At 35.9% G+C, this 18,285-nt stretch overlaps 1 protein-coding gene across 2 annotated transcripts in view; it reads left to right on the top strand.

Moving 5' to 3' along the window:
- The window catches only part of IRS2 (insulin receptor substrate 2), a 31,575-nt gene extending 13,557 nt beyond the window's left edge, over nucleotides 1–18,018 (top strand). The window contains exons 2-3 of one of the 2 annotated variants that reach the window (XM_038386064.2): nucleotides 7,124–7,169; nucleotides 15,627–18,018. In XM_038386064.2, the coding sequence (XP_038241992.1) occupies nucleotides 7,124–7,169; nucleotides 15,627–15,654 (74 nt within the window). In that variant the 3' untranslated portion in view covers nucleotides 15,655–18,018. The remainder of the gene's footprint in view (nucleotides 1–7,123; nucleotides 7,170–15,626) is intronic. The other variant, XM_038386074.2, reaches the window with a different exon arrangement.
- The last annotated feature ends 267 nt before the right edge of the window (nucleotides 18,019–18,285 follow it).

The following is an 18,285-nucleotide window of genomic DNA, read 5'->3' as shown; positions in this document are numbered from 1 at the left end:
ATCCTAGGACAGAGGAGTGTTAGTGAGGTTACCCATTGTTGCAGTAAACCATAAATCCAGTGTTTTTATTGAGTCATGGTGAAGTTATGAATTTAAGCTCCAAGTTCATCCTCTGAAGGTGTTGTGCAGGTTTCCTTTGAGGACGAGGTTTTAAGAGATAAGATATGGAGTAATTGTTTTGTGACGCATGTTTGCCCATGGGTGATAGGGTGCTTTTGTCTTTTATTATTTTTTTTTTTTGAGTTCTTGTTTACACTTTAGGCTATGGACTCAAACTCCTTACACAAGCAGATTTTTTTCCACTTAAGGTGAAAAGAAGGTTTTCCTACATGAGAAGTATGGGATTCATGAGAAGTAGTAATCCTTATGAAAGGCACCTATTCAATTGTATTATAGTACCATTTTAACTCTTTGTACACATACAGATTTTAAAATGATGAAATTGCTTTATTGGGGAGGTAGACCCACACTTTGCATGCCAAGTTTCAGTCTTGAGAAAATATTTCTGTCCACATTTTAATCCTCTAAAATTCTGAATATATAACAGATATACTGATTAAATATTAGTTATGATGATTACAGCCGCTTGGCATGACAAGAAGGAAAAGTCATGGGTTTGTCATAGCAGAAAATGCAAAACTCAGATTCATTTTACAAAAAAGCCATGGTGCTCTAGTTGATTAAAATTAACTCGTGTATGAAATGATGAGAAAGGTAAAATTGTTTTTATGAATGAAATTGTTTAAAAGTATTAATTATTTAACTCATAGTTTTGAACCATTTAAGCCTGTATTTCGGCTTATAGACTCAAAATTTGTAACACTTCATGAAGGAGTCTGAGTCAGCAGTGAACTGCCTGGACTTCTTACACAGGCCAACACTTAAAAATCCTTTTAAGTGTTGGGTGGCTTTGATTCCTCCTCCCCCTAAATGTTTCTTCCTATTGAAGTCAATGGGGGAATTCCTCTTAAAAAACTGATGGAAATCAAGTTTGTTAAAAGCATACAGTCTTAATATTAGTGCTAGCAGGTATCATAGAGAAATGGAGGGAAAAGTTTGTGAATGAACATAAATATGCTGCACTGAAGCAAATACAGTTTCAACAATTATCTTTATGGAGTCATTTATAAACTTAATAGTGCCACTACTGTAGTAGCTACACTCGTACAGCATTAAGAACTTTATTCAAGCATGCAGAAATGAACTATAGGATGGTATTTTTTCCTCACTGTATTCACTTCTTATAAAAGGAAATTTGTAATTACAATTTTATTTGAATCATTAATATCAAATTAAATGCCTACCAAAGTAGCTAAATAGTTTTTTTTATGATTTGATGACAGAGGTACAGTTGTGGGCTCCAATGAAAACTTTAAACTAAATAAAATTGCTAGTAATCAGTTGTTGAATGTTGACCAATAGGATGTTTTCCACACACACACACACACACACACACACACACACTACAGTTTGATTCAACACTGCAAGTCATTTATGGAACAAGTCTCATTTTAACCATTTGTGGTTGTACATTAGCATGAACACTGTAGTGACAATAAAATGAAAGGTACTTAATATATGGGAATGTTATGTCAAATGTGTGTTGTAAAAATAATGACCATACATTTTATAAGGGGGTCAGAACATGGTCAAAAGAAGTCAATAGGAGTTGTGCCATTGACTTCAGTATAGCTCTAATGTGGGACTTCAATATAGCCGTAATGTGGCCCTAAATAAATAAATGGACAAAGTATAACATTTAAATAATTTTATACCTGACTTGTAGAAAAAAAAAATAGATAAAATCCTGCAGCCTGTGAAAGAGCGGTGAAGGGGCCTAAATGCAGCAAAACTCATGCAGATTTTGTACATAGGGAGGGGCACCTTGTGGTGAGCCTGTGTAAGGTATTTCTGTACCCTTGTGCTGTTCCATGGCAGCCTAAACATCACTTATGGGGAAGAGGAGAAAGAGCAAAGGCAGCGTGGCAGCGTTTGGTGAATCTGAGAGTAGATCCTAAGAGCAAGAGCTTGCACACTGCATCAAAGATGTTGTTGCAGCCTTTAGGCTGCAGTAGTGGCTATGCCAGTGCTCTGTCCCCAAGTTGAGAGAGCGGATTCTGTTTCTCTCACATCTACCCTTCGTTATACACAGTTCTTATTCACCATCTGCTCTGTCTTAGCACAGTGATGAAGTTTTGACCCATAGTATTTTTGAAAATCTTTTTTGAATTATCTGCATTTGTCTTGTATTCTCCAAGACTTGGGCTTGAATTCCACTTAATGACCTTCAATAAGAGTGACTACTTCTGTGACTACTTCTTACTAGAGTTCATACAGTTACATACATATACAGTGTACTAGTTGCCTTCTTAGTTAGGCACAGAATAAGTAGAAGCCTTAATCTTTTCCTTGAATCCTCTTTTTTTCCCCTGAACCAAATAATTGCTTTTTCTTCAGTAGAAGAATAGCTGTATGTTACTCAGGTATAATGTATTCTAATTCTTATTGTAAAATTAACTTTAAAAGACAGAGTACTTTCTAAGTATCTTTGACAGTTATTCTTTGCTCATCACATAAGTGATAGAGGTAAGCCTTGTATGCCTTCTTAAAAAAGATGCGACAGGAACAAGGGTTAGAAGAGAAAACAGCTGTTTTTACATTATTAGGAATGTGGACAGAAGGGCTCTGTGAGAATGACAGTACTGGCGGTCATGCCTTTAGGCACAGCTAACAGAGAGGAGTTTTTTCTTTTGTTATGTTTTCTCTAAGTTATGTTTTATTTGTTGATCTGTTAGTTACATTATTACTGTTTCAATTGTTTTGCTGCTTTATTTTAAAATATATGCCACATTTGGCAGATTTGAAAAAAAGGTTATTGTGGTCATCAGAAAAGTTATAATTCACATTATATATAAACAAAGCAAATTCTTATCCAGAAACAAGAAATGAAATATTGTCAGTACATAAAAAGTATTCAAGTAATAAGAGAGATAAATACAATGTAACAATGGTCAGATCAAATTATGTTAAGTGGTTGTCAGCTAACAGGAAATACTTGGCCAAATTCTACTCTGTTTACTCTGTGGAAGTCAATGAGAATGTGATATGTAAATCAATGCAGAATTTAGCATAATGATACTTAAGTATCAGGATGGACCACATATGCATATGTCTTCTGATTTTTAATCCTAGAGTTATGCTAGCCACTTGGGTCAGATGCCGTTCACACAGCTGCCTCTGGAACTTTTCGTCACGAACATGTGAATTTCTCATGGACTGTAGGACCTTTCTTATACTTTTTCCTTAATTTAAACAGTTTTGCACAGTCTTTTTAATCCATCTAGGACAGGGGGTTTCTGTTCTTCTTCATAGCATGGGCTGAATGATTGATAAGGAACATGGGCCATTTCCCCTCCTATTCCTGATTGACTGACTGAGGCCATCTCTCAGACCATTTGTGGTCACACAACATCCCCATGGAGCTATAGCAATGCCTCACTCTCCTGGCATTATTTTCCTATATGCAGTGTTGCTGTAGCCATGTTGGTCCTGGGATCTGAGAGAGAGATAACATGGGTGGTGTAATATCTTTTATTGAGCCAACTTCTGTTGGTGAAAGAGACAGGCTTTCAAGCTTACACAGAGCTCTTCTTGAGGCCTCAAGCTCAGTGGAGTTCAACAGCGTGTCTCTTTCACCAGCAGAAATTGGTCCAGCTAAAGATATTACTTCAGCCACCTTGTGTCTCTGTTTGTCCCTGTATTTTAATGATGTTTAGCAACTGGAAATAGAGCTATCACCATGTGACCAGCCAGCTCTCAGTACACCATGTGTGGCCTGCAAAAAGAACAGGAGTACTTGTGGCACCTTAGAGACTAACACATTTATTTGAGCATAAGTTTTCGTGAGCTACAGCTCACTTCATCGGCTGTGTGGTCTGTGGGCTATAAATGTGGGAAATTGTGAGGAATGGGAACTAATGTAGTTGACACGTATTCATACGTTATTACGTATGATTTTGAGGAATGTTTTTGCACTAGATGGATTTCATCCAAGTTTTCTATCAGTTGTATTTGTAAAAAGTAAGGTGAGCAGGAAGGCATTTCTGTGATCTGTTGCCAGAAATACAGACTGATTTCTTGTCCTGGTTGTTTTGGATGACCTGTCCGTTAGGTGGAGGCATTCATCCAGTAGCTGTGCTCAGAATTGCTACGCCCTCTGTGTAAGGAGAATTGGCCTGCCTCTTGGTGCTCCAGCTTACTCCTCTGCATATGAACAGGCATCTTGAGACTGCTGCTGACATATTTTGCTGTGGGGTTGGGGGGGAAGCAGCAAGAGACAGGGTGGGGTTTCTATACATAAGATGGGAACATTACAAGAGTAACAATTATTTACACTTTTCTTAACAGGTCTTCTTCTGGAAGACAAACCATATTTGGGATACCTAATGGGAGAAAACTCATGGGCCTGTATTTGGGGCTCATGAACACAGAATACAATAAATGGGTGGAAATTTCCTATTCCTAGCCAACTTTCTAAATGACCAAGTGACCTTAAAATCCTTGTGAATCCTAATGTAGGCTTTCTACAAGTGAGATAGCGTTTATTACAGAACTGAATAACATCACTTAATTACTTCAGTTTTGGTTAAGTCTTGAATTGTGAAGCCAGAGAGAGTCAGTGACTGTTTAATATCCATTAACTTACCTCGCCTAGTATACTCCTATTTCAGATTTTAGTATTATGTACCTGCTTTATTAATACCTGAACAGTATTCTCAGGAACACACTGCTACTGTGTCAGAATTAATTGTTCTGTGCTCTTAATTTTCACCAGCTGTAATAAGATTGGCCAGTTTAAATGCAAATGTGTCTATTTTTGGCCAACAGACTTGAAGTTGGTCTGCCGCTTGTTGCCTATTTGCATCAGTTGGAGATAGCTAAATACTTCTGCTTGACTTGGACTGTACTGTGTCTAGTTAGTATATATGATGTACTGTATTTGTTCAGTAAATGTGAAATTAAAAAGGATTTGTGTATTGTTCCGCTGCCTGCACTGTTGTGTGCATTCTTTTAGATTATATTTCCTGGTCAATGCAATACATAAAGTTTGCAAGGGTGTCCGGCTCTTAGACCTTTGAGAGAACCTTATGCTGTAAAGACCCTCTGACGTCCAGAAAAATTCTGAGAAACATGTATGTTGCAAGATATCCCCTGCTATATATTTTCAGTGGCTTTTATTCCTCTTTTTTGTATGCTCTTGTCGCTATGAGCATTTATGAAACCCAATCCTTGCCTTATGAGACTTCATCTACTGCTTATTTCCGCACATGAAGTTATAGTCCCTTGATGTGACATCCCAATAATTTTCATGGCAACCAGTCATGGTGTCCCAAACTACTGTGACAGGGTAGGATGTCTGCAAATTGATCCATTTTTATAAGAGCTCTGTATTGGGAACTCCCACTGAAATCTCAGGGAGTTCTTTCTGAGTGGAGGGAGTGGTTGTGGGATTGGACATGAACTCTTATGTAACAAAGATCCTATTTTTATTTGTTTTTTTGGATCTCATCCTGCCAATGAAATAAAATCTTAAAAAGAAACATTTAGTTATTTAATTTTTAATATGGAGATATACCTATCTCATACAACTGGAAGGGACCTTGAAAGGTCATTGAATCCAGTCCCCTGCCTTCACAGTAGGACCAAGTACCGTCCCTTATTTTTGCCCCAGCTCCCTAAATGGCCCCTTCAAGGATTGAACTTACAACCCTGGTTTAGCAGGCCAATGCTCAAACCAATGAGCTATCCCTCCCGCACCATAATCAGATTTGTTGCTAACTAGAATCATTTTCTCAAAGCATTGTGTGAGGCATCAGTGGATCTTTTTAAGATACTGATATCTTACAAGCATGTTTGCTCTGGAGCAAATTACAGTAGCCAAAAAACAAAACAAAAAACTAGAAAACCTTTTAAGTATAGAAAGAAATGCGTGAAATAGTACATTACATGGCCCCAGAGCTCTATTTTGGGTTGTACTTTAGGTAAACATTCACTGACAAATCCTGTATTTACAGAAGAAAATGCACTATGTTGTGGATTTGTACTTCAGGACATAAATAATACTAGGTTCTTAAACGTTAGTAAAATGTCCTTCCCTTTCTCAAATAACATTCAGGTTTTGAGAGGATTACTTTAGTCAAGTAGGTATTTTCATAGTTAAACAAATGGTGTTTTGTTTTTTTTTTTTTTTTTTTAAAGGAACTGGACTTTTTAGATCCTGATCTCGCAGCTGAAAACTAGCACATAGAATATTTGCTGTTGTTGTTTAAACTGAGATTCCTCACTTGACTCCGACATTATTGCTCCTTGGAGTAGGTAACTTGGCAACTTTATATTCTCATTCCTTAACTACCTTTGTAAAAGTGAGGCTTTGGAGTCAGTTCGGTCTAGCAGAGCTAATGAATATGGGTTTGCTTCACTTTGTCTCTTCAGGAAGCTATTAGGTAAGAGGATTCGAGATGCATGCAGTGCAGCTAGGAATAATCTTAATTCCTTCAATACTGCTTGTGTGCTTTGCTTGAGATAGTGGACTGTGGGTAAGACTTTTTTAAGATTTTAAAGATTGGTATTGCATTTCTAAACTACTTACCAATTTGTTGCCTCTGTTTTTAAAGGGTATATCAGTTTGTCTTCAGGTGTGACATGTAATAGGGTATTTATGGTATTAATGTGACAACCTTTCAACCCTTAACAATATAATGCTGCTGTATACAATACTATTGTATATAAATTTCAGAAGAGATTCTCATCTGTTGTGGATTCTTCTTGTAGAATCATGAATGATTATCAATAAGCAAATTATTGATATTCCTTTAACAAAATATTGCTTTAAATATAAGACCTAAATGCTGGCATACTGTTAGACTCCAGAACACTTTTTTTTTTTTTTTTTTTTTTTTTTTTTTTTTTGAAAAAATACAGTTGAGGTGGGGGCAGGGAATAAGGGGATCTATACTGTAAATCAGAAATAAAAAATGTACTCATCAGATATACAATTGCTTTGATTATTAATCTTAAATAAATTCTGATAATATACAATACATTTTTATTTACCTGTTCACAGAAAGAAACAGGACTAATGCCTACTTGGGAATTAGGTTGGAGAGCAGGTGAGTAGATGTTTTCAGATATTTTCATGGAGATCTGAAGCACTGTTGAAAATTGGCCAATAACCACAGAGTCAAAGTCTGTTTCAATTATAGGTGTGCAACCTTATTGAAGTAGAAATTAATGACATTGCAAACCTGTAAATGAGAATAGAATTTGTCCTCAATTGTTTGGGTCAGGAATGCTTTTTATAAATAGAGGACTCTGCGAGCCCCATGGTGCATCTGATGGCAGGAAAGAAACTTTAGGGTGAATTCAAACTGAGGAGGTACTGTAATGGTCAAGCAAATTGGATACCTAGCATCTGAGGCTAAAATCTGGCTCAAGTCCTCTTTTATGAGTACTGTATTTTAAAGTGTTATTAGTATCTGTCTCCCAGTGGTTTAATAATAGGAGTAGAACTTATTAACTTTTGATTTTGAGTGGTGTGGATTAGATTCAGCACTTGTAAGGTAAATTTATTAGAAGATGATGATGATCTAAGTAAACGCACACTAAAAAGTTAAGAATTCTCCCGTTGACCTAGCTCCTGGTTTTTGGAAAGGTGGATTACCTGCGCTAACTGGAGAACACTTCCTGTCAGTATAGGTAAGCCATCTATACTGAAGCACTACAGGGGTCATCTTGACAAGGGGAAGAGCATTTTGCAAGAATGCTTAAACATTTGGACAAAGCGGCCTCAACGTTTTTTCTTGCTTCATTGTTTCTATATTTGAAGGTATCACAAGATAAAACAATTTACTGAATATTCAATATATGAACCAAGTACTGAGAACCTATTAGATAGATCAGTAATTGAAACTTATGTGTTAATGATATAGCAAGGAATAAAACATTTAGTTTTCACTTTCTTTTTAATTTCCTTACACTTGGTCTGGGAAGCCTGCTTTACAATTTGAGAAACACTGTATTTTGAGTGAAGTAAATTCTGAGATTGGTTTAACTGGAGTGGCTTTAGGTGGAAAATAGAATGGGAAGAATTCATGGGCAAAATAAACAAAGTAGTAAGCTTTGTCCAGACATATTGGAAAACTGTAGACATTTCCCCCTCTTTTGCACAATGCTGTGGGGCATCTTGCATCCTGTATAATTGAGTTTTTAGTAAACTGATGGAAACCTTTTCATTTCAATATATATTATATGGGTTTGGTGCCTCCATAATTCTGCAAAAAATATTGGCCAACTTAGAGATTTTCAACCCAAATCTGCAGAATTGTTTAGAAATTTACAGTAACCAGGTGTTTGTTTAGCTTCCCCTTTGTGCACTTTGATTCTAGATCACATACCTTTGAGGAGAGGTTGCAATCCCTTTTTCTGACTCCCTATAGGTAGATTGGAAGAAGAAGAAAATACAAGGACATACATTGCTATGTCTGTACCTGTCAGCCCTGTAAATAAGCTCTGTCTGCTCAGTTCCCTATAGGTTTTCTTTGCCCCTTCTTCCTAGAAACATGTAGTCTGCAACCTCATGCTCAGCTTCTTCTCTCCTTCACTCTTCTATTTTCAATCCCAATCTGAAGAAAATATAAGGACAGGACAGAAAAATGAAGAGTACCTCTTCCACTACCCTTTCCTATATGGCTTCTGTGTTTTATAGAATTTTGCTTCTTCCCCTCCCTCCCCCCCTTCAGTCAACTTTTGAGGTTATTGCTACCATCTCTTTGGGGTTGACACAGAAGGACTTGTGGAAACCAAACTGACATAAAATTGAAACCATTTTTCCAGTGTCCTGTTTTTATATCTGCAGTGATAATAAAATTGAGTGGTAGCTTGTAAGGTGGGAAGCAAATGCAGTAGCGATGATCATCAACCTCTCTTGTTTGTTTTTGATGTCTAAATACTGTAGAGACGGTGTCTCTTTGGCTGGATGCCATGTGTTAATCTTTTTGGTGGCATATTTCCTATATAGTTTCCACCTCTGTTTCTTTATGTTCTGTCCCTGCTTCGTGGTTGTTTCCAGTTCAAGACCAAATACTTGAAAGATTTTTCTGATGATTTGCTTGCTGTATGAGAAGTGACTTGATTTTATTCAGTTTCATTTAATATGTTAAGCAGGCATATATCCAAGCTGCAGGAGAGAGAGGGTGGAAATAACGGAACAAACTTCCTATTGTACTAAGTAGGCTTATTTTGCCTAATTTATTACATCTATTCCAAGTTATTTAGTAATAGAAAATAGCAAAATCTTTGAATTTGAGAGATATAGTAAGAGAACTTTTTTAACTAATATGAGAAGCACAAATGTAAGGGTTTTTTTTTGTTTTGTTAAATCTACATCTATTGTTTTTTTTAATGGATGTGAGAAGTACCTATCAAGGCCCAATATGTTAGCTATAAATTCATTATGATATTTTTAAAAAATTCTATAATTTATATAGAATTATATTTTAATGCACAGATGCTCATACTTGGAAGTCTGTGAACTTCTTGACAAATGGATGCTGAAATACCATTTATACCAAACTTAGAACCAGATTCTGCAAGAACCTAAGTGTAGCACTTTCTACTACGTGTATATTTCCATTGCAGGATCGACCCATTATATTGCAGTAGAAAATTCGAGTGAAAACAATCACTTAGTATTCTCAACAAAGTGAGGCATGTAAATTTTTGAGCAGAGAAAGTTCATTTTAGTTAAAGAAATTAATGTTTAAAATTTCCAGTTTGTATGGGGGGGGGATTAAACTAAGACCCAAAATTTGTCCTCTGATACCTGTGTACAACTCTTATTACTTTAGTGTCTGTGGGTAGAATTTAGCACTAAGAGTGAATTGTAATGTGTGCATGGCCTCAAAGAATACTGGTACCCATCGTAGCCTCTAATGTATAGTGTCAACTATTAAGTGTCTGAAAATAATTGTAGTGCACTTGCAGGTGGCAGCACACAGCAACCTTTCCAAGTTGTGCAGCAATGCGTTTCCCACTTTAGAAGATAGAATCTCTTTTGTTTGTGTTTATAGTCAAGCAATTAGGTTTTTGTTTTGATTAAAGTACTTATAAGACTCATTTTAATGTAGATACCTGTATCTACATAAACCCTGCTCTGCTTATTTAAAAGCCTGATTGGTGTATAGTTATAGATACAAATTCTATATTTTGATTGCTATAGTGGGTCATAGCCTGTATTCACACAGTGCCCATTTTTTCCCTAAATTTAAAAAGTCCATATTTAAATGATATTTTACTGCTTTCTTAGGAGAACAAACCCCCAAAAGTGTGTTCATTTGAGCAGCCTGCCTCAAATTATGTCCAAACAACTTTTTTGAAGAAGAAAAAAAAAAGTAGTATATCACCTCTTTCATAGTTAAATTGTTTTTCCTTTGACATATATATGTGTAACATCAGATTGATGGTAGTTGTGGACACTTTAAATATTTTGCACTGGGGAAATGTATGTTGCTTTGGCAAATAGTTAAGCTCTAGTCTTAAACCTTTTCGTTTAATCAGGGGCCAAAATTTCTTTTCTTCCACGTGTAGTCTCATTAAATCCAATGCAGATTGCAGAGACCCCCCCACTTAAGTGTGTCTAACTATAAGCACATGAGTAGTCTTGTTGAATTAACTTAAAGTTAAAAATGTTCCTAAGTAACTTGCTGAAGAAGGGCTGAAGGAAGGTCAGGATTTGGCCCCTGATCTATATTTCTATGAATTAATATCGTGGGGGGAAGAGTGATAAATACTGATCAGAAAGTTTAGACATTTGTTTTCATTTTTGTCCTACCCTTACATTATTTCAAAGGAAGTCTAATACAGTGTGTCCGTCCTTAATTTATTGTTTTTTATTTTGTATTATAGTAGTGTCTACAGGCTCCAATTCAGATCAGGGCCCTGATGTGCTAGGCATCATACAACCACAGACTACGAGACAGATCCGGCCACAGAGTTTACAGTCTATGGCTTGGATCCTGCAAACACACATGTGCTTAATTTTACTACACTATCATGAGAAATTTCAATGATTTCAAGGGGACTACTTATGGTGGAAAAGTTATTTGTTTGCAACATACCTGACAAGACAGCTGAAGGATAGGAGGGGAATTAAAGGTACAGGGAGGTGAAGTGACATGTCAGAGGTCGCACATGAAACCGGTGGCAGAGTTGGGAATAGAACCCAGATGTTCTAACTCCCAATCCAGGGTCCTGTTCAATAGATCACACTGCCTCTTGAGTTAATTTATAGGTTGTAAATGACCAACAGCGTGTTTTGTATTGAGCCACATCAATAATTGTTCATTTCTATGCATATCAGTAAATGAGAATTATAGTTATTTTTAGAAATTTAAAGACCTAGTACACTCTCTTATTCACTGCTCACTGACTGCAAATTAATAAGCAGATTGAATTTGTTTTAATTGGCAAACCATTATTTCTGTACACATGGTGTTTGATAAATTGCAATACTGAATTTTTTCTAGCTAATTTCATCTTATGTATGGCTTTGTGCACTCAAGAGAAGCATTAATGCAATTTGAATGAGTTTTACCTTTGGTAGTTTTGGAAACTCTGATCCTGTAATTGCGGATCTCTTATTGATGTGCCCCAAAACCATTTGAAGTAAACAATTTAGATAAAGACAGTAGGAATTATATCAGATTTTGTATTTTGATAGATTTTCGTGTGGCCCTGGATATAGGGTTTATCAGCCTATTTCTCCCAAATATTATATTTGTTTAATACATATATAGACACACAGATTGGTCTGTTAAACATGCATGATTGATTGATTTTCCTTTATGCAACATGCCCTGGTTTGGTTTACTGTCACTGATTATGATTTCTCCCCCCCCCCCCCCCACTAGAAAACTTGCAGCTCCTCCTGCTGTGTGTTACTTATGGAGGACCATATCTATGATGCTTTGGTTAAGGTGTTTAACATTTTCTATTTCTGGAAGCAATCAGGAACCTATCCTGTAGCTTGCAAATTTTGGCCCAAAGTAAGCAGAGTTCTTGAACATGCACCTAACTTTAAGCACCTGTGTTGTCTCATGGAATTCTATAAATGCTTAAGTTAAGCACATAGTTAAGTGCTGCTGAATTGGAGCCTATGATTACATACAGCATATTAGTGGCCAAAGTTAAATTTAATAGATAGTACTTGTCAGGAACTGGCACCTTTATTTTAGGTAAATGGCTTCCTCTGAATCTGCAACAAGTAGCAGTGATTATTTTTCCTTTCCTCATTGAAAACCTGATCAAAAGCCCATTGATGTTAATGGAAACCATTTCGCTGACATTACTGAGCTTTGAATCAGGCCTTAAGACCCCAGTTGAACAACATACTTAAGCATGTGCCCAACTTTAAGCATGTGAGTAGAATCATTAGTCACGCTTCAGTACCTTGTTGAATCAGGGCCTACAAGCACTTCAGATCATTGTACAAGTACAGTTTCTTTTGGGTCAAATTCCTAAATATGCTTTTAAATAAGCATCCTTAACAGGGCAATCGGATATACAGCTTACTCGCCGTTTGCATTATGATATTCCTTAATACATGTAAACTAAAGTGTAGTTTACAAAGGTTTATTAAAAAGTACAAAATTTAAAAGCAATATTTTTTTCAAGTAGTACAAAATCTAGACAGTGATAACTTCTAGCTCTTAATAACAGCAGTTGCTGTATTTGATCTGACCACTTAGACCAGCATCTGGTGTCTAGAAGCAGCTAGTTCTAGATGCTTCAGAGGAAGATGCAAGAAAACTCATGGACAGTTTTTTGGAATAATCTGCCCAAAGCAGAAGTTTCTTCATCATTGGTGTACATATATCCTGAAATATGAGTGTATATGCTCCTTTGTGTACAAAATTCCTAACTACTGTAACCAGGGATATTCTTCTTATCCATATAGACTGTAGACATTTTGAATCCTTTTCAGCTATTGGCCTTAGTTATATTGTTGCCCCTATGAGTAGTAGCCAAAATTCAGGCCTGGCAGGATGTTTTCTGCTCAGATAAGAGATCAGTGACACAGAGTTGTGCTATTTTTTTAGCATAGTTTGTTTATTTACAAAGTGTACACACAACACTTCTTACTTCCCTAAACAATTGTAGGAACAAAACAGCATGCAAGACAGTCTCTTTGCAGAAGCATCTGATCAAGCCCTTATGCCCTATCCCAAGAAGTGACTCTCTTGACTCCGTTTCTCCTCATAGAACCACACAGACTTGCAACAAAATGCAGCACACTCATGCTGACTGCCTGCACAACAGTTTTGTTCCAGTCCCCAAGCCCTGATTTTGAAATGTAGGAAACCCTGGTAGCTCCATACTCTCACCGCTGTAAGCTGCTTGCCACATGGCCCTGGGTGTCAGCCTCCTTGGCTGCAGCTGTTTTTACTACACAGAGTAGCTTCATGTGGGTTCTTAATACACTCATTTACTTTATTTAATAAGGTCTGTGAACATCTTTGCTTACAAGACACTGAAGGTGAGCTGTTTCACTTTGATCATAACATTTTCTTGTGGCTATGAGTTCCACAGGTTAATTATGCATGATATTGAAAAATCATTTTTATCTTTCAATTCAAAGTTTCCTTGTTCTTGTACTATGAGAGAGTATAAATAAGAGCTCCTCATTTATCCTGTATTTACCAATCGTTAATTTGCATGTCCCTTCTAAAAGTTGTAATCCACACCCAGATTGGTCGTCTTCCTCCATAGTAAGAATGTGTGTGGGTTTGTTTTGTTTGTGTCTAGAAGCTAGACTGTACTAGGCTTTTTTTAAGGTTCGAAGCAGGGGTCAAAATTTTTGAATATGGGGACATAAACTTAGGCTCCAAGTCTGTATCTGGACACCTAAAAAAAATCCTGACTTTCAAAAGGGCTGAGCACTCAGTAGTTCCCATTGATTTCAACAGGTCGCTTTTCTTGGATAAAATTGGTGGAAGTAGGTTTCCACAGCCGTTTTATCATTCATGCATATGCAAAGATGTGTCAGCCTTTGATCTGTGTACTTTTGTAACAAGCCATGGTGTGTGTTTAATCAGGAATCAATACAGAGAAAATCCAATTATATGAATACTATACAGTATTTACATTTTTGTTAATTATCCAGGTTTCATGTATAACTTGTTATGCATTGACTTTGAATTTGGTTTTACATTTATTTTACATGCCGAAATTAATAAATGCATGATAAAGTACACTGACCACTATGTCCTTGATCTTACGTCCATACTCAGGAAAGCTAACATGGATTTTTTGCCTTGGGGATTGCTGGATCAAGGCCTATGTTTCTGAACAGCTATATAATTGTTCCTTCCTGGCAATGTGCAAGCACCCTTTAATTTTTGGCAAAAATTTTGCAGTTCACCTTCAAACTACAGATTCCTCTGAGGTTTTAAAACTAAAAATAAATTTTAAAAAACAGGCACCATAAGGAGTACCTAATGTGAATACAATTTTGCATTCATATTATCTGATATTGTGCTACACATACACTATTTTGTTTGCATGTAGAACTTACAAGGTCTCTGATATCTGTTGTTTGTTATATATGCTCAGCTACTATAAATAATTATAACAAGCTAAGAACAATTTATATTTAAAGTGACACATCAAGGAAATGTTTTGTTATTTTTTTTAACAGCCACAATAACAAACCCTCCTAAAGTTGTGAGTTAAGAAATATGACAGTGTTGCTGTGTTTGAGTGGTACATATCTTTCATTATTTCTTTATAGTAAAAGAACCTGACACAGTTCAGCTAGATTCTTTAAAACAGCATAAAATAAAAATACAGTATAATTTTGCTTGGCTGTTTCAGGTAGCTATTTAGGCAACAGCCATTCATTCTGTAAAAGGTAAAGGGGAGGATAAGGGTTTTTTGGTTGGTTGGTTGGTTTTGTTTGTTTGGGGATTGGGCAAGATGGCCATTTTCCTTTCCAGCTACAGAGTTTTTGGTCTTCATCACGCACAGTAGATTTCTTAGTAACTGAAATAATTAATTCATATGATTATCCATTATATACTCATTTATCTTTTGAGAAGACTTGCCCTTCATACAACATAGTGTCTGAATAGCCTTGTTTCTCAGTGTTTGGAAGTAGACTCCACTAATTGAAAACTTTTGTTTCTATATATTTTCTAGAACTTGTACCTTGCTATTAATACAAACCAGTCCTGTTCAGAAGGAGTGGGGGGGGGAGGAGGGATGAATTTTTGCTATTTCCTCTCCCATTTTCCTCCCCAAATCTCGTTTGATGTCTTGAACAGTTATTATTGGTAGTCATGAAAACAAAATAGTAGTAGGTTAGAAAATGCGCCTTATCCCCTTTTCCTCTGTGTAATACCATGTAAGATATGTAAGCATATTTTTATAGGTAATTCTCATTTTGATGATACTTTTGTTGTCATTAAAGCCTGACATAAAGGTAAAACAATCTTTTGATGGTTTTTAAATCAGTAACTTGATATGTGTAACAGTATTTATTGACTTTTGTTTCATTTTGTTTTCCCCTCCAGAGTGAAGGAGTTAGTTTTATCACCATGACCTCAAACAACAGAGTACAACATTGAAAGAAGCTGCTTGGCTTATGGGGGGTTTTTTTGTTTGTTTGTTTTTTTTAAATCGAAGCTGCTTAATGTTTACTTTATTTTTTGTTGTTGGTCCGAAAGGTTACTTAATTTTCAAAACAGTTATGGACTATACTGGACAACAAATCAGCAAGGAAGGGAGAGCAACCTGCCTCGCTCATTTCCTGTCATTGACATCTACAGTATCATTGTGCTGTTGTTTTGACAGACTTTATTCAAGATATTCTCTAGAAATTCGGAACTTTTCAACCGGCCTCTTTAACTGATGGCCAATGCCTTCATTTCCTTTTTCTGCAAAGACGCACTGTATTTATTCTTCAGCATATTAAGAGATTCTGCAAACACCTGCAAAAGCAGTAAAATCTGGTATTTACTGGCATAAATTCAAGCCTACCACAGTACTACCTCAGTTCAAAGTAAAGCCGGATTTGTATTGTTGGTGTATAACAGGACCTCCTTTATCACTATGCTGAGTATCTCTCAAGAACAGTCTTCAGCCTTACTTAACTTTTTAAAGTATACAGCTGCTGGTTGGTTCTAAATCACTAGCTGCAGTGTTTACTTATCAGACAAAGCCCAATGTGGGCACTGAAAAGTCTAAAACGAAATGAAACTTTGTGGATTGGACTTTGACGGAAGATTCCGAATAGTTATAAAGTATGTAACTTAAGCAACGTAAGTTAAAATAATCAAACTGCATTGGGGGGGTATCTCTTTTTACCTTTGACACACTTGTTTAATCCTCTCTAAGTAGGTGTTTATGTAGGTACTTCAAATTGCAAAAGCCTTTTCTGCTATTTACAAACTCATACTTGTCAATTAACCCTGATCTTCGCTGCATGTCTCCTAACCAAAAATCCACACAGGCATGCAAGGATGATAATAAGTATTGGGCAGATTGATATGTTAATTCTAATATATTACTATGCCATCCAGAAAGTCCTAATATTTGCCTCTTACCAGAAAAGTAGCATTCCAGCTAAAGGCATCATTAAAGGGAAAAATAAAAGTTAGCCAGAATACCCCTGTTTTTTTTAACATTTTCAGTATTCTGAAAATACTAGTGATGTGTGGTGGCTATTATCACAAATGTCACCTACAGTTGTTGCACCAGACTAGCAGAATGTTCTGCCACCTTGTTGCTCCTTTGATAAATTTAATGAAGAGTTCATATACAATTTTTTTAAGGGTACCTCCCCAGTGCCTGCTCTGGTAGTCATGTAAGTATTACACTAAGTCATCTGAGTTGTGTGTGATTTTTTTTCTCTTTTTTTAATTCTCTGTGATAAGTGGAGAACCTATACATCACTATAAACAGAATGCATTATATATATCTCTATATATTTTTCTTTTGAGGAAGACAAGAGTCAATGTCTTACAAATATAATGGCAATGCAAAGTCTTCCTGCATACATGCTGAACTTTTAGAACACAGGATTGTATTACAAGACAAAGATGAATGTAAACTAATTCCTTTTCCACCCCGCAACACAGGGTGTAATTTTTTTTTCCCTGTGTAATTTTCAGGGGTCTCGCAACACAGCAATGCATAGGCTGTACAATATTGGTCTAAGATCAATTTAAATGTGCTTATTTGTTTTTTGTTTTTTTTTTGAAACCCGTTAAATGTTTCTAAAATGTTCTAAGTTAGTACTTGTTCAGTTCTGAAACTGAAACACATACAATTATTGATGTTTGCTCTATGAACCCCCATCTCCTAACAATAGCACTGAATGTGATACCTGCTGAATGCAATGTTTTAACTTCTATTTTGAAGTATCCCTCTGTACCAATTGTAAAATCATGCCACTATAACAAATGGTTAATATTCATACATCAACTTAAAAAAAAAAACTTGATGTACTCAGTTCTCCTCTATCCTGCATATTTCACAAAAGGCATATGCAATATTTACATTCTTGATTTAGTTTACAGAATAGAACCAAAATGTATAAATGTTATGTTTGCTAAAACTTCACAATGTATATTGGGTCTTTGTACATTTTGCCTGACTTACCTTAAATTTAAAATATTTTTTTGCTATATAACCTCTATAGTTATTAAGCAGTGTTTTCTTTTTGGTTACGTATTGTTTATGGATATCAAGATGTTAAATATATTTCTTGCTATTGTGATATGACAAGAGACTTAACTTATCTTGCTGTGTCTTCCAATGTACACGCTGTATATAAGGATAAATGTGATGCTGCTGGAGACAAGAATAAATGGAACTAGAGTAGTGTATTGTATTTAGTCTGTATTGATCATGGATGCTCTCCTTAATAGCCATATGCAATAAAATAATTATTTATTAAAGGAATAAAGTCTTTGAGGGCCTGCTTTCTGCAGGGTTTTTGTTGGTTATTGGGATAAAATCACTTTATTCTTGTTCCTTTAGCGTGAATCAAGCTTTCTATGAATAAATCTTACTGCTCTACAGACGCTCACTTGCCTTTCTGTTAACAGAAATAATAACAATGAAAACCAGTAAATGACTTTTTTAGTAATTTTTTTTTTTTTTTTTTAGAATTATACAGGGTGTTTTTTTTTTTTTTTTAAAAACCTGTATCATTTTTTAAGGAACAAA

Source organism: Dermochelys coriacea, chromosome 1 (genome assembly GCF_009764565.3).
Source record: "Dermochelys coriacea isolate rDerCor1 chromosome 1, rDerCor1.pri.v4, whole genome shotgun sequence".
Lineage (NCBI taxonomy): Eukaryota > Metazoa > Chordata > Testudines > Dermochelyidae > Dermochelys > Dermochelys coriacea.
The sequence above is the reverse complement of the archived record's forward strand: the minus strand, read 5'-3'. Positions and strand labels throughout refer to the sequence as shown.